The 22309-nt window shown below is 27.0% G+C and overlaps 1 protein-coding gene and 2 long non-coding RNA genes across 4 annotated transcripts; all 3 read left to right on the forward strand.

The window, feature by feature from the left end:
- Positions 1 to 2630: 2630 nt before the first annotated feature.
- Positions 2631 to 6536, forward strand: LOC136087204 (uncharacterized). The gene is made up of 7 exons (XR_010641625.1): positions 2631 to 4392; positions 4496 to 4520; positions 4604 to 4674; positions 5482 to 5529; positions 5670 to 5694; positions 5785 to 5852; positions 6169 to 6536. It is a non-coding gene; the product is annotated as an uncharacterized LOC136087204 (long non-coding RNA).
- A 56-nt stretch (positions 6537 to 6592) lies between these two features.
- LOC136087486 (uncharacterized) lies at positions 6593 to 10653 on the forward strand. Of its 2 annotated transcripts, XM_065810356.1 has the most exons (5): positions 6593 to 6720; positions 6819 to 6886; positions 7309 to 7371; positions 7675 to 7743; positions 8113 to 10653. In XM_065810356.1, the coding sequence occupies exon 5, from the start codon at positions 8333 to 8335 to the stop codon at positions 10208 to 10210; it is 1878 nt and encodes a 625-aa protein (XP_065666428.1). In that variant the 5' UTR covers positions 6593 to 6720; positions 6819 to 6886; positions 7309 to 7371; positions 7675 to 7743; positions 8113 to 8332; the 3' UTR covers positions 10211 to 10653. The 2 variants fall into 2 exon arrangements, with proteins under 2 accessions (XP_065666428.1, XP_065666429.1); XM_065810357.1 differs by lacking the exons at positions 6593 to 6720; positions 6819 to 6886 and having other exon boundaries at positions 6906 to 7371.
- A 91-nt stretch (positions 10654 to 10744) lies between these two features.
- On the forward strand, positions 10745 to 14773 carry LOC136087487 (uncharacterized). The gene is made up of 3 exons (XR_010641819.1): positions 10745 to 11493; positions 13703 to 13931; positions 14528 to 14773. It is a non-coding gene; the product is annotated as an uncharacterized LOC136087487 (long non-coding RNA).
- Positions 14774 to 22309: the final 7536 nt, after the last annotated feature.

Raw genomic sequence — 22309 nt, forward strand, 5'->3', positions numbered from 1 at the left:
AACTTTAAAAAAGTTTTTAAAAAAATTTTATGTAACGTTTTTTTTCAAAATCAAAGTAGGAGATTGCACATTAATATATTATAGAAAGTTTACTTGAACTCAGAAACTTAAAATCGCCATGATGATATGAAAAACCTCAAAGTTTAGGTAAGTGGATTTTTTTCGTTTATAGCTTGATTTAAAGGGAATGAATAAAAAAGACATATCCGAATCATTTTTTGATGATCCCCATGCCTAAATCCTCTTTTTTAGATTTTTCGGTAATGCAACGCCTTTTTCGTTATGGGCCTTACCTGTAAGGTTTTTTTCTCAAAAATTTTTTTCGTAACTAACATATCTTAAAAATTTATATCTTTCTGATAAAAATTAAAAAAAAAAAAAATTTTAAATCGCAAGCGATGCGGGTAAATTCTAAAATCCTGTGTGCCGATGACAGAGTTACAATAGCGAACACAGAACCACATACTGATGATGATGATGATGATGATGATGATGATGATGATGATGATGATGATGATGATGATGATGATGATGATGATGATGATGATGATGATGATGATGATGATGATGATGATGATGATGATGATGATGATGATGATGATGATGATGATGATGATGATGATGATGATGATGATGATGATGATGATGATGATGATGATGATGATGATGATGATGATGATGATGATGATGATGATGATGATGATGATGATGATGATGATGATGATGATGATGATGATGATGATGATGATGATGATGATGATGATGATGATGATGATGATGATGATGATGATGATGATGATGATGATGATGATGATGATGATGATGATGATGATGATGATGATGATGATGATGATGATGATGATGATGATGATGATGATGATGATGATGATGATGATGATGATGATGATGATGATGATGATGATGATGATGATGATGATGATGATGATGATGATGATGATGATGATGATGATGATGATGATGATGATGATGATGATGATGATGATGATGATGATGATGATGATGATGATGATGATGATGATGATGATGATGATGATGATGATGATGATGATGATGATGATGATGATGATGATGATGATGATGATGATGATGATGATGATGATGATGATGATGATGATGATGATGATGATGATGATGATGATGATGATGATGATGATGATGATGATGATGATGATGATGATGATGATGATGATGATGATGATGATGATGATGATGATGATGATGATGATGATGATGATGATGATGATGATGATGATGATGATGATGATGATGATGATGATGATGATGATGATGATGATGATGATGATGATGATGATGATGATGATGATGATGATGATGATGATGATGATGATGATGATGATGATGATGATGATGATGATGATGATGATGATGATGATGATGATGATGATGATGATGATGATGATGATGATGATGATGATGATGAGATGATGATGATGATGATGATGATGATGATGATGATGATGATGATGATGATGATGATGATGATGATGATGATGATGATGATGATGATGATGATGATGATGATGATGATGATGATGATGATGATGATGATGATGATGATGATGATGATGATGATGATGATGATGATGATGATGATGATGATGATGATGATGATGATGATGATGATGATGATGATGATGATGATGATGATGATGATGATGATGATGATGATGATGATGATGATGATGATGATGATGATGATGATGATGATGATGATGATGATGATGATGATGATGATGATGATGATGATGATGATGATGATGATGATGATGATGATGATGATGATGATGATGATGATGATGATGATGATGATGATGATGATGATGATGATGATGATGATGATGATGATGATGATGATGATGATGATGATGATGATGATGATGATGATGATGATGATGATGATGATGATGATGATGATGATGATGATGATGATGATGATGATGATGATGATGATGATGATGATGATGATGATGATGATGATGATGATGATGATGATGATGATGATGATGATGATGATGATGATGATGATGATGATGATGATGATGATGATGATGATGATGATGATGATGATGATGATGATGATGATGATGATGATGATGATGATGATGATGATGATGATGATGATGATGATGATGATGATGATGATGATGATGATGATGATGATGATGATGATGATGATGATGATGATGATGATGATGATGATGATGATGATGATGATGATGATGATGATGATGATGATGATGATGATGATGATGATGATGATGATGATGATGATGATGATGATGATGATGATGATGATGATGATGATGATGATGATGATGATGATGATGATGATGATGATGATGATGATGATGATGATGATGATGATGATGATGATGATGATGATGATGATGATGATGATGATGATGATGATGATGATGATGATGATGATGATGATGATGATGATGATGATGATGATGATGATGATGATGATGATGATGATGATGATGATGATGATGATGATGATGATGATGATGATGATGATGATGATGATGATGATGATGATGATGATGATGATGATGATGATGATGAGGATGATAATGGTGGAAGCTCTGCACATCAGTTGCAAAACATAAACATATCATTATTATATTTAACAAATTAAAAATGAAGCATTTTACAACCATGTTTTTATAACCATGGTATGTTGTATAAAAAAGTTGGAAAAAAAGTGAAAAGTATAAGTTAATTAGGCAAATAAGTAATAAAAAATGTGGGTATATATCTTGCTAGATTTTTTAATATCTTGCTAGATTTTTTAGAAAAATCTCACAAGGTATGTGGGTGCTTTACTTATTTGCCCAATTAACTTATACATCATCATTTTCATTATCATCATCATCATTGTGATCATTAATATCATCTTAGTTCTCTTGCTTTTAGAAGCAAAAATAATTTTCTTAACTTGATTAAACCTTACTGTGATACCTCTTATCCTCCACTAGCTAATTTATTGTATCTATTGTAACAATATGTTATTGTATCTATGATAACAATATGTTAACAATATGTTAATGTAGATAACATAGATTATGTTATGATGACAGATTATGTTATCATAACATCATCAATGTTATCTAAGGTAACAAAGTTTACCTTTACCTTGACAAAACCTTTTCTTTTTAATGTTATCCTTGGTTAAGTTATGCTACTTGTTTATGTTACCTTATCCTTTTTTGCCTCCACACCAGCTTTTCAATAATTAAATCTTATTTATTATTAATTTATTTTTAATTATTCATTTTTTTGTCAAAATTAATGCATAAAGTAATCAAGCATAAGTTTAATTAAACATAACTGTTTTTAATCCTGATTTATATTTGAAACAGCATATATCACCTCACTATATTATTTTAAAAACATCTGATAGGTTTACAGTTAATTTTCCAAAGATTAGCTACAATTTAAAAAAATATACTTATACCTAATTTTTTCCAAAAGTAGATAACTAATTATGATTAATTATGACAGGCTGAAAACAAAACTGCTGTCAATAAAACAATAAGATTTTAATTGAAGACATAGCAGCAACAATAACATTTAACATGTCACTATTTTTTGGACCATAGTTAACTGGCTGTCTTCTTTAGTCAATTAGTTTGTTGGGTGGTATTTTTTTTAAAAAATTTTGTGGGAATATGCTTCTCACACATATACAGTCTCTTACACAATAATAACACAAGTCTTAAATAATATAAAAGGATGAAGTTAAACAAAGATTATGAATAAAAAAATATATTAAAGAGCAATATTGTGATTTATTAATATTAGATGCTGGTAATGTCAATAGGTGGTGTAGTGCATTAGTAAGTTCCGTGTAGTCGTCTATTTGCTATTTTTTTGTAAGGTGAAACTTTATATACTTTAATAAGTATATAAAACTCCCATGGTAAAACAACGCTGAACTCTTCTTAAGATAGTAAAATAAAAGTAACAAGGAAAAAACTGAACACTGAACTGAATGCTCAACAACTTTTATTTTTAAACTATCATTTTCTCTATCTTTTGTTTTGATTGCTGTTATGACAGTTTCATAGTTCATACTAATAACTGTTGCCAGCCAAATTACCAAAAAAATAGATTACCTCTTTTTATACTATTGACAGCTTTTTAAAGATAAAAAAAATCATATAGAGATCTTTCAATTCCTAAAATCTTTTTTGAACTTGCCGTACAACAAATATTGCATCTCTTACAAATTAATTTAACACAGAATCTAATTATTTATCTTCTAGGAAATTAATCTTCTAAAAAATTCTATAATGTATATTTGATTACTAATAATGTTTGAAATGTTTTAATGCAAAGCTTAAGGTAAAATATATTTTGTTATAGTATGCTTACAAGTAAAATTTTCTTCATTAATGTAAAATGTATTTTAGGTTATTTTATAATTTTTAATCTTTTTATTCTACAGGAAGCATCTGAAATATTTACATCAGGTATAAACTTAAATTAATATTTTATCCAAATAAAACATTTTAATTATTTTAGCAAAAATAAATTTAACGTAATTTTTTTTTAGAAACTTTGTCTGAAAATGAGTTAAGTTTTGTACCAATTAGTAGTGAAGATGTTGAAAAATTGAATGATGAGGTTTTTTTACCCCTTAGTTTTTCTATTTGCACTTACATTTTTTATAACTTAAAGGGTTTAAAGTTTTTAATACCAGTTTTTAATTAAAACTTATCATTTCCAGGAGGTTATTATTTGTACGTTTGTACAAGTAATGTTTACATAATAAAAACCTTATTTGTACGCAAAAAAAATGTTAAGATCTTTAAATTTTTTTCTTCATTGTGTAATCATGTGGATATGATAAGTTCCTAATTTTATCTGCTATTTGGCTATCTGAGTTGTGGGTTCAATTCCTCTCAGGCAGCAAAAAAAGTATTTTGGCATTATATTGCAGTTTATATGTAGCCAATATTGTAAACCAATATTTGTCATATATATATCAAAATTTTATATTGGTGCAATGTTGTCAACAACATTTAGCCAACCATGAGATAAATATTGTATCAATATTGCACCAATGTGGAGGAAACTTAGTCACAACTCTTCCTCTCATTTCTTGTAGTCTGGTCACTGTTTAATAATAATATTGCAACATAACAATAATAATGCTACATAACATTTTATTATGTAGCATTGTTATAATTGTTTAATACTGTAACTCAATGTAAAGACTAAAAGTAGCAAATAAAGTATAGCAAAAATATTTTCTAAAATATATAATCTTTTCTGAACTAAAAAGTGAAAAATAAACTTTAATCTAAATTTAATACTTCAGTAAACAAAGGATCGAGAGGTTTCAAAATTAATATTGGTCATACCTGTTGATCTTTAGTTTACTGAACTATTAAATTTAAATTAAAAAGTTTATTCTCTGAATTTTTATAGGATATTTATTTCACAATTGAAAAATGTGAGGACGTTAAACTCAATAAGGTATATAGTTTTGTAATGTAAGTGTAAAAAATTAAAAAAAAATTTTAATTTCTAAATTTTTTGAAGTTTATAAGTTTTTTATTTATATTTTATTATTAAAAAAGTTGTTAAAAAAGCTTTTACACTTTTGTTTATTGCAGGAAACACAAATGGTGGTTCCATTAGGTATAAATTTTATAACTTTTGTAACTAATTCAAAACTTTATATAATATATTTTATTAGTTAGAAATGATTACAAAAGCATTTTTTTAAAGCTTATTATGAGATTGATTCTGCTTTATCGAACTGCATTTCATCGGGCAAGGAAATACTAGTACAAGAGGTTTGAGGATTTTTACCTAAGTTAAAATATTTTGACTGCCAGTAACAGATTTTATTACCAGTTTTACAGTTTACTTATTTATAATTAGGATATTTTTAAACCAATTAGGGATATCTGGTGCTCTGATTGGAATATCATAACAATGCTTTTTTTTTTTTAAGAAATTTATCTTATAAAAAAATTTATTGATTATAGTCTTTTTTTTTACAGACATTTTATTTTCAAAGACTTTTTGTTTTGAGCTTTCTGGAATTTTTGAAATTTTTTTATAAAGTAATTTAATAATCATAAATGCCAATAATTACCTTTTATAAAGGATGAGAAAACCCAAATTTCTCCGAAGATTGTACATTTATCCAAGAAATTTGAAATTAATGAGGTATGTGTAAAACAGCAATCTTTTTAATTGGCTATTTTAACAATATTTATATCAGTTTAAGTTAGCAAAAGAATGATTATTGCAATGTTAAATATTTAGTGGTTTTTAAACAATTTTAAAATAGATAAACATATAAAAGGTTCATATTAAAAAACAAGTTGCAAAATTTATCATGCTTCATTTGTGTTTTTATTAACATCCTAAAGTTTGAAAATAACCAAGTTTTTCAGAGTTCTGTAATAGTGTTCAACCATGGAAAAATCAATGAGGTATTAGTTTTAAAGATTTTTCAATTAGTTGTTGAGGTGGAAATGTGTATGTATATAAATATATATATATATATATATATATATATATATATATATATATATATATATATATATATATATATATATATATATATATATATATATATATATATATATATATATTTATAAAGTGCTGTTTGTTTTAATGTTTTGCAGGAAACACCAGCCATTGTTCAATTAGGTATCAATTAAATTAATAAACTAAAAAATTATTTATTTTTAAACTTTATACAATGCAATTTATTTATAAATTACAAAAGCATTTGAATTTTTATTAAGCTTATTCTGAAATTGAGTCTGTCATATCACCTTGTATTTCTGCTGGCATGAAAATAATAACTAATGAGGTTTGGATATTTATACTTTCATAAAACTTTGCTTCTGACTGCCTGAAGCAGGTTTTTGTAATCAAATTTTACAAGATTTTCTGATGAGTTAAATCTCTCAGTATTTTCAGCATTTGTGTATAATGACAACTTTTACAGAAATAATACAATGATTTAGATTTAAATTGTTAATATTCTATTTTTTTATGTTAATAAATTTTGAAAAAACCTTTAACTACCTGACATAATTTTAAACAAGTAAAATTTGGTACTGTTTAATTGGCTATCCATTCATGATGTCACTAGTCTTATTCATGAAAACCACCTTAATAATGGTTTAAATATTTTTCTTGATGACATCCATCAATTTTTTAAACAAGTTTTGGGAATTCTTGAAATTTTTTTTCACATTAACTTAACTTGTGATTTTTTCTTGTATAAAGGATGAGAAAGTCCAAATTTCTCCAAAGAGTGAAAACTTGTCCAAGGAAATTATAATTAATGAGGTATGTAAAAAACAGCTATTTTTATCAATTAAGTTACCAGAGGATTTAGTTTAGGCCAGTTTAGTAAGGTTTGATTACACACAAATATAATTTCAAATGCTTTTAATTTTGAAAACTCTTTAAATGTCATTTCTTCAAGAAGATGCGTAATTATTTTGCCAAAAAAAAAAGAAATTATATATTGAAATTTTGTTCCTCATTTCATGTTTTAGAAGTTTTTTTATTGTATAATTCTCTATAGTTTTTTTTGTTTTTGTTGTTCCATTAATTTGTCTGTTTTATCAATTTACTTCCACATATTAGGATATAAAAGAAAAGCTTTTAAAGGCAGTTACAGATAATAATGCAAATTTGATTGATCATTATTACAAGGTAATATAGTTATTGTATTTTAAATGACTAATCCAACTTTAATAGATTTTTATTTTACAAATTGCAAAAACTTCTCATTTTTAAACATTGTAGTTTTTTCCACAAGTAGTTCACAAACATCTGCAAAACGCAATAAATATTTACATTTTTCACGTGTTTTTAAATTCCTAGTCATTCTTGTTGAGTTATGAATTCATCCAACATCTAATCTTTATTTTTAAATTCCTAGTCATTCTTGTTGAGTTATGAGTTCATCCAACATAATAATTACGTATCAACATACATATACAATTAGTAAACATTACATATACAACATCTTTATTTTTAAGTTAATGTTATAAATTTGATTATTTTATATTTGTTTTTTAGCTTTTAAAATCTTCCTCAAAAATTGATAATGTAAAAAAAAAATCTCTGAAAAGGAGGCATGTTACCTGTCCTTTAGAAAATTGTAGTCGGTAGAGTTAAATTTAGGGTTTTCTTTTTATAGTTATTTTTATAGTAATAATATTTTTTAGATTGTCAACTTATTAATCTATTTTTTGAATTGTTGTTTAATAGGAATGTAACAAATTTAAAGCGCCATCTCATGTCAAAAAAACATGGGTGGAATGCAGAAAATGCAAGTCGAGCCCTATTGGAGTTCGAGTTAAGAAAAAAAAGTTGTTCAACTAAAAGCAAAGGATTGGCTAGACAAAAAAGAAAATTGTGCTGTTTGTGTTTCAAACCAGTGTTAAGAATCGGAAATCATCTTCGTCAAACGCATAAAATTCCAAATTATAAAGTAAAAGATTTATTAGATAAGTGTCTAACTTCTGTAGACTGCATAGATAATTCATTCAGTTCTACTTCGTCTATAAATGATGATAGCTCTGAGGAAGAGCAACAATGTTTAGAAAAAATATTTTCTGATGATATATTTAGAAAAGGTGAACAAATATTTTTGTCTTGTTCAGAAAGTGATGACGAAGATTGGGTTAACAATCAATATTCTGAAGCAAGAAAGTTTACAAAAGTGGCTAAAGAAAAAAGCTATACTGATGAAGATAAAGTTTCTTCTGACTTTCAAATAGATGGTATTGAAAAGGAGGTTTGTATCTTTGAAAATGAAAATGAAGAAAATGAAGATGTTGATTTTGATGATCTAGAAGATAAGTTTTTTATGTCATCTGTCAAAGAGGATAAATTAATCAAAGATTTTTTTACCTTTCTTGAAAGTAGAGATGGAGGGTCAAAAGATCAAAGACAAGCTAGCAAACATAGCAAAATTATTCAAACAATTGTCAGATACAAAGACAACAGTGATATCAACTTTGATAATTTGTTTGATCGAAAGTTTATGAATGATTGGCTTTCAAACAGTGTAAGTATAACAGGTAAAAAAAGATTAAACGGTAATATGAAAACTTACCTTGGCTCTGTGCAACATTTTTTACGTTTCTTATGTGTTACTGAGCAAAATGGATATGATTATGAAAAAATAAAGAAGTTTGAACCAGTTTTAAAAGCTTGGAAAAGAGATTTATGGAAAGGTATTGAGGAGCGGAAGCATAACAAAAACCTAGAAGATCTGAAAAAATTTCCAAATCACGATAAGATAAGCAATTTTGACAAATCTGAATTGAGAGCACTTTCAATCTCAACTTTAAAAGAATATGTGTGTAAAGTAAATAATCCTAGCATAACAAGAGCTGGCTTTTGCAATGTGCGTGATTACTTGCTTACTCATCTTGTTTTAAATAATGCTTCTAGACCTGGAGCAATAGCAAACATGACATTAGAGGAGTTTCAATCTGCTGATAAGCAAGATGATGGATATGTTGTAAGTGTAAAAAAACATAAAACCCCCTACAAGGGACCAGCCCATATTGCTTTCAATAAAAATTTATATAAAGATACAGCAAACTACATTAACCATGTTAGAGCCCATCTTCCAGGTGTTTCAACAGCAAAGACTTCTCCAGTTTTTATAAGTTGGTCAGGGTCAAAGATGGATTCAACCTTGGTTACAGGTCAGTTTAATACTTACTGGTCAAAAGCGATTGGTGAAACATCTAAACAAAGGAATATTAATCCTAATTTAGTGAGAAAATATTCTACAACACTAATTCATGAAAATCACAAAGAAATGGCTAAAGATGCAGCCAATCATTTGTGTCACTCCCTAAATGTGGCTGAACAAAATTACAATATTATTGATAAGCAAAAAAAGGCAGCTTCGTTTTGTAAAAATTTACAATTTGTTCAGCGAGAATCTGACAATGAATTATCAAAAGAGCAAATAAATGACCTTTTCAGTCTTGAAATAAAAACTGGCTTTATTAATAAAAGCATTGTCACTGAAAAGTTAATGTCATTAAACCTTTCTAGTAGTGAAAGGCACGTAAAAAAAGTTTTGGATTCTGTTCGCTACACAATTAAATGTAGTCTCAAAACAAATATGGAGCAAACAAGTAGGTCTTTTTAAAAAAATTCTGAGTTAGAAGAAAATTCAGACAATCACCCTATATCCAGTTCTTCACAGCAGGTTTCTTGTTTATCCTCTTCTGTGATGTCGGAAGATTATTCAGATTTTCAGTTAGAATCCAAGGAAGGATTTAAAAGAATCAGAAAAGAATTCACATCTAAAGAATTATCTTTAATAAATAAGTATTTTGCAAAGCCATATATTTTGTCACAAAAACCAATTTATAAGGAAGAGTTTAAATCTTATGTTGATAATATTCCAGAACTCAAAGATTTGGTAAAAAAATTTGGATTGAGTACCTTGATTGTAAAAATAAGAACAGAAAGGAAAAAATTGACAGATTATTAAACAATATTTAGTATATATAAATATATGTTGTTGTAAAAACAATCTTGGAATTTTTTATGTTATGTTTATATATGAAAACTGAAAAAGTTATAAGGTCACATTTTTTTTTTTAATATAAAATTTATTCATATTAAATTTTAATATAAAATAATATGAATAAGTATCTATATTATTTAAATAATGTATCAGTTAATTAATAATTCTCTTTTTTAATCTATATTATTTCCAGTTAAGCTTATTAATATATCTTAATATATAGTTTTTATACATAGTTAATGGTGAAACAGTAGTTTTTGAAATTTCCTTTCATTTTTAAATAACCATTATTAGGGAGGTTTTTTATTTAGAACAAAGGGTTTTCCCTAAAACCAATATAAGAGAAGTATGTTGGTGAGCTGTTCAAACTTTTTTTTTTTAATTTGCTAAAATTTTTTTTGAAAATTCTTAATAAAAGAATTATAGTTTGATAAACTATTTTCTTTTTTTAATTTCATAAATTTTTGTTTAAATGTAAAAAGTTATGACATAACCAGTTCATTTAGATAAGTTTATTAATAAATTTTACATAAAATTCAGTAATTTTTCATTAACTGTCATTTATAAGAGCAAAAAGCAGTCAATAGCAGTTATTTTTTTAGCATATAATAGCAGGTCAATATTAATGAGAATATGAAGAATTCAGTCTTAATGTTGAACTTAATTAAGGTAACAACACTTTGATAATACTAAACTACTTAATAAAATGTGTAAACTTATTTTTAGATTGATTTTTAAAAACTGTTATATATTACTCTCTCGTAATATATCTATATGGTGATTTGATATTAACGGGTAAACTTTCAAATCTCTGTTGGACTCAGCAAGTAGTCATTAACAAAAAAAAAGATCAATTTAAAGAATTGCATATCCAACATTCATTCAAGTTCTGTTCAAAGGTAAATATTTTATTTATTTTATTATATATTTTTTTTTATTTGTAAGTTTTTAAAAAGATTTTTATGTTAATTTAAGTAACTAATATTAATGCAATTAATTATTGTTAACACAATTAACTAATGTTAACTCAATGGAATGTTTATATTGTCCTTTAAAAGTCAAGACAATTACAGCAACAAAAATTGCTACAAAATTAATAAAAATAAAACTTCTAGGTTTTGACCCAATTTGTTGTTTCCAGAAAACAAAATTATTAATTGCAAAGTTGATTTAAAAAAAACGTTTCAAACGATTTATTTTTGACTTTGAACAATATTAGATAACACATTTAAAATTGGTTTTCAATATTATTGACTTGAGTTGTCAAATGTCTTGCATCATATGAAATCATCACCACCATAGTTCTCGTATTGTTAAAAGCAGTGATAATTTTCTGAACTTGATCAAACCCATCAGTTATCTAATCCAAAGTTATCTTGAAAATAATATTATTTTTGTTGTACTCTTGATATCCTAAGCCCTTTCGCTATCATTCTAGCTTTCCAACACTGAAATAATCAAAATAATTCTTCTTTTGTCTCTTCTCAGTCGATTTTAAAATGTCTGTATTAAATAACTCTGACAGTAAACCAACACGGAACAATTTAGAGAAAGCAAACACAAAAAGAAAAGGACTAAGCACTGAAAACTTGTCTTACAATAAATATTCCATATGTTGTTGCTTAGTGTTATTAGTGGCTTTTTTTATAAGTATTTTTATAAAAGGAAATTCTTTTATGTAGCAAGTTAAATGTTGCTTATATGTTATCAAATATGAACTAAACAAATAGCCCTTTTTTAAAAAATTTAATTTTTTCTGCTTCTTTAAAGCAAGTTTCTTTTGTATCCCTCTCTGCGATGTCTTAAGATTGTTCAGGTATTAAACTAGAATCCAAAAAAAGTTCTTTATGACCCAAGAAGGAGTTCATGTTGTAAGAAATTAATTTGCAACAGAAATTACCTCCTATGCTGAAAATGTTTCTGAGCTGAAAGATTTTTAGTTAATAAATTTAGAATAAGTTCTTCACTAGGAAAAATACAAACTGAATGGAAAAAATTAACTGAAATTTTTTGTTTTCGCATGGATTCACATATATAAATTATATATATATACACACACATATATATATATATATATATATATATATATATATATATATATATATATATATATATATATATAAACAATTTTAAAATGTATTCTACAAAATAGAGCGCTCAGTGTTCTTAAAAGAATACTTGTACCTGACCTTAGATAGAGATAAAAGATTCAAACCTATTAAATCAAACTTTTCATGTTTCGGAGCACCAAAGGATGTCATCCCCAAAAGGAAGGAGGATGTGTGAAATTCTAATACAGGAAAATACTGCTTACTCCAAAAAATTGTAAATATTTTGAAAACAGCAGTTTTTAGTAACTATTTAATTTCTGAGAGAAGCATAGTAGAAAAGTTTAAATCTCTAAAGGTGGTACACTACTAAAAAAATACTGATTTTGGAGTAAAATGTCAAAATTTAGTTTTTGTATATTTTGATAGTTTAAAACATTTAAAAATTGCATTTTTCGTGGGTTTGAGCCTTAGCAAGGCCTAAGCAACAAAACAAAAACCCTTATTTAACTTTGAATGAGTATATAACATTCATAACATCTATTCAATTTGACAAATCTTGTGTGAAGCAAATGAAGCAAAAGTCAATACAAAAGTATATAAAACAATGAAAAAAGTTGTTATAAGTAGCCAAAGGGTTCAGTGATAAGTAAAAGTCTAATAAAACTAATCTGTCATATGATTTTGGTGTATATTAAACAAGATTTGAATTGAAAAATACTTTAAATGTGTATTTTACAACTTTTGATTTTTGTAATACTAGTGTAACTTTGAAACGTAATATCTTTAATAGGCTAATGATTTTTGACTGAAATTTTCAGGGTTTCATGAAAAAAATTTCATTTCAGATATTTTTTTAAATATATAACTCTCTAGTGTTTGGCTTTATTATAATTTTTTATTAAAAAAGTGCTTTTTAGTAGTGTACCACCTTAATGGAAAATATAATAGTTTGAGCAACAGTAAGAATTTTCAGACCATAACATATCTACTTACTTTTATTAAAAATCATTTCTTTAAGAGTTTTTGTTTTATGTTAAATTTATGTTTTACTAAATAGTTTTAACAACAGAACAGAAATATGATCATATCTGCAAAAATTGACAGAGCTTGAAGCAAGGTTTCAGAGAAAGATTGATAGATGCAAGAAGAAATATATAGAGATAGAGGAAAGAAGAATACAAATATTGAATATTCTTTTGGTAATCAGGATACATAGAAAGCTAATAACAAAAGATATGTCGCCATCTGAGCTGCTAAAGTTGAAACCTTAAAGGCTTAACTTTAAGGTAGTGTTAACAATGTTTTTTTTTTTCTAAGATTAATCAAGTGTTTAATTATAAAAATATTTTAACCTATAAAAGTAACAATTTATGAAAAATTACATATAGCACTCTCAATTAACAAAAACAATTGAAATTTTGAATTTAACCTAATTAAATTTGGTAGAACAGAAAAAGCAACTGCGATTTATAATTTTCATTATATATATATATATATATATATATATATATATATATATATATATATATATATATATATATATATATATATATATATATATATATATATATATATATATAATTTTATAATAATGATAATTATGCGCATATTAAACACAAATATTAATTTAACTTAATTTTAAAAGATTAATACACACACATTTTTACTTATTTTATATTATTAAACTTTCATACTGGATTTTGAAATTTTTTAATAGTAATTTAATACGTTTAATTCTTGCTAAGAAATTTACTAATTTTTTAAAATGTTTTTCAAAAAAATACAAATCGACTGTCCTGGTTTTGTTTGCTATATTTTTAATTTATTTTTTATTATATAAGTTTTGTTTTTCAATATTTTTTGTTTGTTTTTTGATTGTTAGGATAGGAACAAATCGAAATTGGCATCGTATGTCTAAGAAACATGAGTGGAATTCTCAAAATGCAGGCTGAGCGCTATTGGAGTTTAATTTGAAAAAAAAAACGAGTTTACTTCATACTAATGGAGAACAAAAAATTAAACTGTTGTGTGCTGTTTGAGTACGAAGTTTTACGATTAGGAAATTATTGACACACAATTTGAAAGCCAATTCTTTATAAATTTTCGATTAAATAAATTCTGAAAGTTTATATTACTGCTGTCTTTGTATCGGGCTATTGTTTGATTTTTTTTTTTTTCAGGTTATTAGGATGCTCTAAGAAGACTTTACGGTTTTATCACAGAGCACCGCGAAAGTGTATATAACCGGATGTTCATATTCGGTTTCACCTTCTTTACCAATGTTGTTGTTTATCTAGCCTGAACCGACATTGAATCTAATTCTGATTGTTAAAATTGAACCTAGTTCTGATTGTAAAAATGTTCTTTTATTTTCAAATTAAATTTTTAAGGTAATTTTTAAGGCCTTTTCAAAGAGTGCTATAGGATCTTATAAGATTTTGGAACAAGAAAAATATCAAATTTGACACCCATTAAATTGAAACACCTTTAAAAAAATGTTTATAGTTATCAAAGTTTTGTCGTTTTTTTGTATTTGTTTTAAGTTTCTATAGGACATTTAGACTTTAGCAAAACGATAATTTGGGTTATTTTTATAATTAGCAGCTGCCGTTTATTACGTTACCCTTATACGTTTTCTGTAGCCTTAAACCCATTAACACATATACACACATTATATATACATTAGAGCGCTTGGCTTAGAAGCAAGAGATCCAGGAAAAAAGTAGACGTGAACTTCCTATTTAATGCTTTTCAGCGGTGCTCTGTGACCGTTAGATTTTTTCGGTGCAACTAAAACAAAAATTAATAATTGAAAAAAAAAATTTAGTGAAATAAAAGTATAATATATTTTCTGCATCTTAAAAATAACAAACAATTTTATGTAAACATTAAACTGTATAGTTTAATATTGAGTTTTCCGTTGTTTTTTTTTACTTAAGCCTTTTTCGAGAAACGGTTAAAAACTTTTATTGTTCACTGAATAACATAAGCCACCGATTTAAACTGTATTTTTAATAAGTGAAATATATAAAAATCTAAAAGTTATAAGTTCATCATTTGTGAATTGAATCTTTTAAATTTTTTTATTGGACTTATAATTGGCTAAAAACTACTCGTTAGTTTTAATAATTTATACGCTTATGTGTGAACCCCCTGAAAATGAAAATAAAGTAACCCATTAGGAAAGATCTATGCAATTTTCGGCACTTTAAAAAACAATTCTGAAGTTAGACACACTGTCACATACAACTTTACCCAGAGCCAAAACGGTTTTTTGAACCGAGGGAATAAAATTTGCTCTGGGCCAAACATCTTTTTTTACTCATAGATGCTTTTGTAAAATGAATCTTATAATCATGTAGACTTTTAAAAATAGTAAAATACAATTTTTATAAGTCTTTATTATCAATATAGCGACAAAATAATCGTACTATAAAAACAAGTAATGCAATAATTTTTATGCTCATACTTGAAATATTCAAGAACCATTATGAATTATAAGTTAATTAATTTGGTGATACCTTAGCTAATTTAAAAAAAATTAGGTTGATTAAGTGAGTTGATTACTATAACTTCTTTTTAGTCATTTCTTGGTAGGAGACTATAGAGAAACGCAAGGATTCGATCTAAGACCAGCTGGCCCCAGTATCATCAACGCAACACAACTATAAAAATGGTTTAGATGAATCTTTTTAATAAAGTAATGGGAAACATTGATGAAAAATAATTTTTTAGTTTTCATTTTATACTTCTGTGGAGATGAAACATCTCATTTTAATAAGATTTAAAATAAAATAAAATTATTGCCCTAATGTTGCAACAAAAAAAACCATAAAATCCTAATAAACTTTAATTTTTTATGCTCCAATTTAACTTTTTATAATTATTTCTTGCATTTTTATAGAGAGGAACAAGATTACACAAAAATAAACTCTTACTACTAAATATTTGCGAAACTTATAAAATGCATGAAATACTTACAAACGCAGCAAAATTTTCACCTCAGTTTTATTACTCTGCCGTTTAAAAAATTGAAAAAATAAGTATTATAGTAGTAACAGGCTATTCTAGGTAAAAAATGAGGGAAAACAGAGGAGCTTGCAAATAATAATAGGGATTTAGCATTGAATTTAGCTATAATTATTCCCTTTTTTGTTTCTTTTGATTTTCGAAAGGAAAACGGCAAAAGCCCTTATGTTACAAAACAGCAGTAACGTTATGCTGTAGTGCTTAAAATTTACCTAAAATACTTTTTAAATGAAACTGAATTAAATTATTTACACTTAAATATCTTAAATCTGAATAAAAAAATCATTTTTTTCAAAAAAATTTTTTCTAGCCTGACGGTTTTAGACCGAAAAGTTTACAAAACATTAGGGCTATTACGCTGAAGATTTTACGTTTATAGTAGTAGTAGTAGTAGCAGTAGTAGTATTTGAAGATACAAATTAATCTGGTTAGGTTTCAAAAATCAAACCAGTAGGTGGAGGAATGGCTACAAAATGACAAGACAAACATTAAAAGGAAAAAACTTATGTTTGAACATAAAGATGGAGTTTCTCAACGAAAGGTAGCTAAAACATTCAATTATATTGAGCAACACATTAGTAAAACATTAAAAAACGATACAAAATTAAACCAAGAAAAAAAAATAACATTTCCAAAATATTCTGACCAGCAAAAAGCAGTCACTAGTACTAAGTGCAGTTGACTGTGTCAGAAATTTGAAAAATGTTTTATACTAGCGAGGTAAAATCTACTCCATTACTGTTAAATAACAAAAAAAACAAAATTATTTAAATATTACTTTTATGGATTGCTTTTTCTGAAAACGGCGTTTGTCAGCCCTATTTTGTGTCTAGTGGACTAGCTGTAAATCATGAAATGTACTGAAACAAATGCATTAAGAAGAAACTTAACCTACTCATCGATCATTATTATTCAGATAGTGCCAATGTATTCTGATCCAATTTGGTATTATCTGACTATGCAAAAAACAGTAATCCCGTGCCTAAACAAGAAAAAAGTGCATTTTGTTAAGAAAGCAGAAAACCCAACAAACTTGTTAAAATGTCGTCTTTTTCAAAAATATTTGGAGTATTTTGAAAGACCATGTCTACAAGATTAATTGGCATGCATAAAATCTTTAAAAACTACGCTCTGAATCAAGAATTGTCTTAATAAAGTTGATTATGGGCTCATACAGAGTTTAGCACAGTAAATGCTAGGCCGAGTTGATTAAGGTGGTACTAGCCCGACAAATTTCAAAATTTTCAGATTTTTTTTTTTCTAAATTTGAAAAATAGAATCATTGTAGATTTCAAAAATGTATAGTTTTACTATGTTTTTAAGTAATTTAGTGACAGAAAATGTTAATTTGGTAATATGATCTCAAAAAGAAGCCCTTAGCAACCGCATAGCAACAATAAACAATGCTTACTTTTGGGCTAACTTAAATTTCATCAAACAATTAATTTCTATTATTATTCTACATTTCGTATATATCTCCTTTGCTTTATATCAACTTTGCAAATACGTTAATTCCATTAATAATATTAAATTGAATTGTATAGTGAGAAGGAAGTGAACTTATAACAGTATATCAATAACAGCTTGTTATGATTATTTTATTGAATTTATTGCATTTATTTTTCACATTTTACTGCTTTATTCTTAGATGTGAAATTAAAGAAATAGCAAAAGAATAAAAAGAAATTATTTTCATGGAAATCAACATAAAATGTCTGATCAACAAAACATTTCACCTGAAAGTGCTTCTTATTCAAATATGTTTAGTAGTACTAATAGTACAAGTGCTAAAAAGTTGAACAAAGCAGTTAATTGTATTGGCAGTTCAGCTAAAAACAAACAGACATCTAACGACCTTAATTTTTTTATATTTATACATTTTGGCATTATGAAAGATTTATTTGAGGAGTTCTCACGCTGTTCTGAGTGTAGCTCACCTGTTAAGCTTACACATAATAAAAATGAACACAAAAGGTTTTCACTTAAATTATGTATAAAATGTAGTGTTTGTTCAGCATGCAGATTTTCTTATACTTCTCCTCAATATATACCTTTACAAAAAAGTAAAACTGTAAAAAAAGCACATGAAATTAACTATCGCGCAGTTATGGCTTTTCGCGAGATAGGCAAAGATCATGCTGGAATTGAAACATTTACAACAATGATGAATATGCCATTTTCTATTGCATTTACTACTTATAAAAAAATTAATAAGACTCTTTATTGTGCATATGAAAAATCTGCTGAAAAAAGTACCCAAAAAGCTGCTCATGAAGTGCGTCAAATGATTAACATCAATGCGTGTAGCAATGATATTGTTGACTGTCATATTTCTATTGATGGAACATGGCAAAAAAGGGGTTATTCATCCCTGAATGGCGTGGTATCTGCAATTTCAAAGGATAATAAAAAGGTCTTCGACTATTACACTATGTCAAAATTTTGTAAATCTTGTGAGATTTGGTCAAAAAAAAAGGATCAGCTGGTTATGAACTATGGAAAACAAGACATAAGTGTGCAATTAATCATCAGGAATCATCTGGTGCTATGGAGTCTGCTGGTGCTATTTCAATTTTTTGTTCTTCATTAGGTAAGTTTAACTTAAGGTACAGTCATTACATAGGAGATAGGGACACTAAAGCATACAGCAAAGTAAGGGAAGCAAGACCTTATGGAGAAACGTTGATACCAGAAAAACTAGAGTGTCTCGGTCATGTTCAAAAGAGACTTGGAACAAGACTTCGAAATTTACGTGCAATAAAAAAAAGAAAAGTTGAATGACAGTAAAACTCTCTCAGGTAAAGGAAGACTAACTGATGCAAGTATTAACTTAATGCAGAATTACTTTGGTATGGCTATTCGTCAGAATGATAAACTCTACCCTATGAAAAAAGCTGTACTTGCAGTTTTATGGCACTGCTGCGAAGGTGATGCAGCTAAGCGTCATCAATTTTGTCCCAGAACCAATACTAGCTGGTGCAAATGGCAAAAGGATAAGATTACAGGACAATGCACTTATAAAAACAAGTTAAACCTACCAGTTGCTATAAAAGACCTATTACACCCAATATTTATGGAACTTAGTTCGGACAATCTTTTGTTAAAATGTTTACACAGCTATACCCAAAATCCTAATAAGTCTTTTAATCAAATAATCTGGGAAAAATGCCCCAAAACACATTTTGTTTCAAAAAATGTTTTAGAGTTAGCTGTTTTCTCTGCAGTTATATCTTGTAATGGAGGTTACGTTTCCCATAAAGAAACATTTAAGCAACTTGGATTTCATTGTGGAAAATATTTCCTTTTCGGTGCAATTAAAAAAGACAAAAATCGCGTCATTCATATGGAAAGGAAGGAAAAAGAAGTGACAAAATCAAGAAGGAAAAAATTGAGAGGTATAAAAAAAGGATTTAGCAAGGATGACTCCTATGTGTCTGGAAATTTTTAAAGATATATATTGTTAAAGTTGTTTTATTTTGTTTTCTTGCGTTTTCTCTGTTAACAGATTTTTAAACTTTGAACAAGAATATCTTTTGAACTACTTTGAGATTATGGCTAAAATTTTCACAGATTGTTCATCAGGTTACTGTGAAGGGATTTGACCAAAAAGAGACTTTTATAGTTAGCTGTTGTCGAGATATTAACATTAGCAGCACAAATTTTACATAAAAATAAAAAATTATTTTTTAAAGTGCAGCCATTTTGATTCTGTAAAAGTTCTGATGGTGATTCTGGTCAAATCCCTTAATCAACATGTTGTTAACCTTTTTGCAAAATTTTAGCTTCACACACTGACTATTTCATGAGAAATCCTTGTTTAAAAATGTAGTTAAAATTGTATATTTTTTGCTGACTCAGCATGTTTTCGAGTATACTAATACTTTTTATTATATTTACTCTAAATAATTTTTTAATGCACATAGTTTAAAAAAAAAATTGCATCAAAATTAAATAAATTGACTGTTTTAATTTTTATGGGCTAGTACCATAGTTATTTTGGAAAAAAAGAAGGTGAATATAAGCGTTTTTGTGTGTACTTTTCAAAACTTCAATAACAAGTTATAGTTAATAAATTTGTTATTGAATACCGTTTTTATTTTAAACGAAGATATTTCAGAAACTGCGATTAAAATTATGAAATTCAGAGGTACCGTAAAAGTGTATTTGCGCGCTAAAAAAACACGTATGCAAAGTGATATATATATATATATATATATATATATATATATATATATATATATATATATATATATATATATATATATATATATATATATATATATATATATATACAGCGTATTAACTATTTTTAAATATATTTTCATTTAAAAATATATTAACGATATTTCGCTGACATATTGTGGTCAGCGTCATCGGGTAATGAAAAAAAAAATTATATGAAATGAATCGTTTAAAAATGAAGACATAAAGTGTAAAATATAAAAACCAATATAATAGTGTATATAATATAATTTAAAAAAAACAATTTAATAGTGTCGTCAGTTAAATTTTTATCAAAATTGGTCAACAAGTTCTTATTTTAACATCCGCATCATCTTGATTGAGAACAACTTTCTCAATACCTAGCTTATGTCGAACTCTTGCTTTTTTATTCTCCAGGGATGGCCGAATTTTTATTACCCTATATTCTGGAACGACTGCCAAGGCCTTAGGGTTCATCCAATCAAAGTTACACCGGCAACAGCCGCGAAACTTTGGTTTAAACCTTTAAAGTGTTTTTTTAATTATTTTTTTTTAAGTTAAACAAAAGTTAAAAATATTAACTTTATACACTTAAACTTTTTAGAAATGACTTTTATTTAATCAAATGACTATAATTGTAAAACATAAAAAAAAGAAACAGTATAATAAAACATAATTCATGCTAATAGTAGGGTAAGGTTGCTAATATTGAACCGATGGGTTCTCACTCACGCTGTCAGGTGGTCGATTAAAACAGCCTTATAATATGTTTTTTGATTCATTGTTTATAATTTCAATAGTTGAAATTTCTTTATTGCCATCAGAAACACTTAAATCATTCCTAACATAATAAACAATGTTTTCATTTACATATACAAGAGTCCTCCGCCGCGTTTATTTACTTACCTACGGAGAGAAATTAATTTAAAATGAGGAATATAAAAGTTTGAAGTATTATTTAGATTTTTTGAAACCCACGTTTCAGTCAAACAAACTATGTTAAAACAATTTTTTGTTTCCTCCAACAAATTGAGAAATTTTTTAAAATTATTATTTAGGCTTCAAATGTTTACGTGGAGAATTCTAAATTTATTTAATTTTTTGTCGCAAACAATTTAAAAAGAAACACTTCTAATTCGCTTGGATAGTAATATGAACAATCCTTAAACGTGTCGTGGAGAAAATTTATATCGGGTTTTATATTTTCATTATTATTTATTTCAGAAAAGTTGAAGCTTATGGATTCGAAATCACTAGTCCCAGCTGTGCTTTTTTTAAGGGGTATTTATTTTTAGAAAAATTTCTTTTTAAAACTTAATGTTTTGGTTTCTAAATTCTCAGCAAAAAATTATATTTTATAACAGCATACTTGCCTTCACTGCGTAGTCTTTTTGCTTACTCCCATAACTTTTTGCTTACTCCCATTAGTTTT

The sequence above is a fragment of the Hydra vulgaris genome, chromosome 11 (genome assembly GCF_038396675.1).
Source record: "Hydra vulgaris chromosome 11, alternate assembly HydraT2T_AEP".
Lineage (NCBI taxonomy): Eukaryota > Metazoa > Cnidaria > Hydrozoa > Anthoathecata > Hydridae > Hydra > Hydra vulgaris.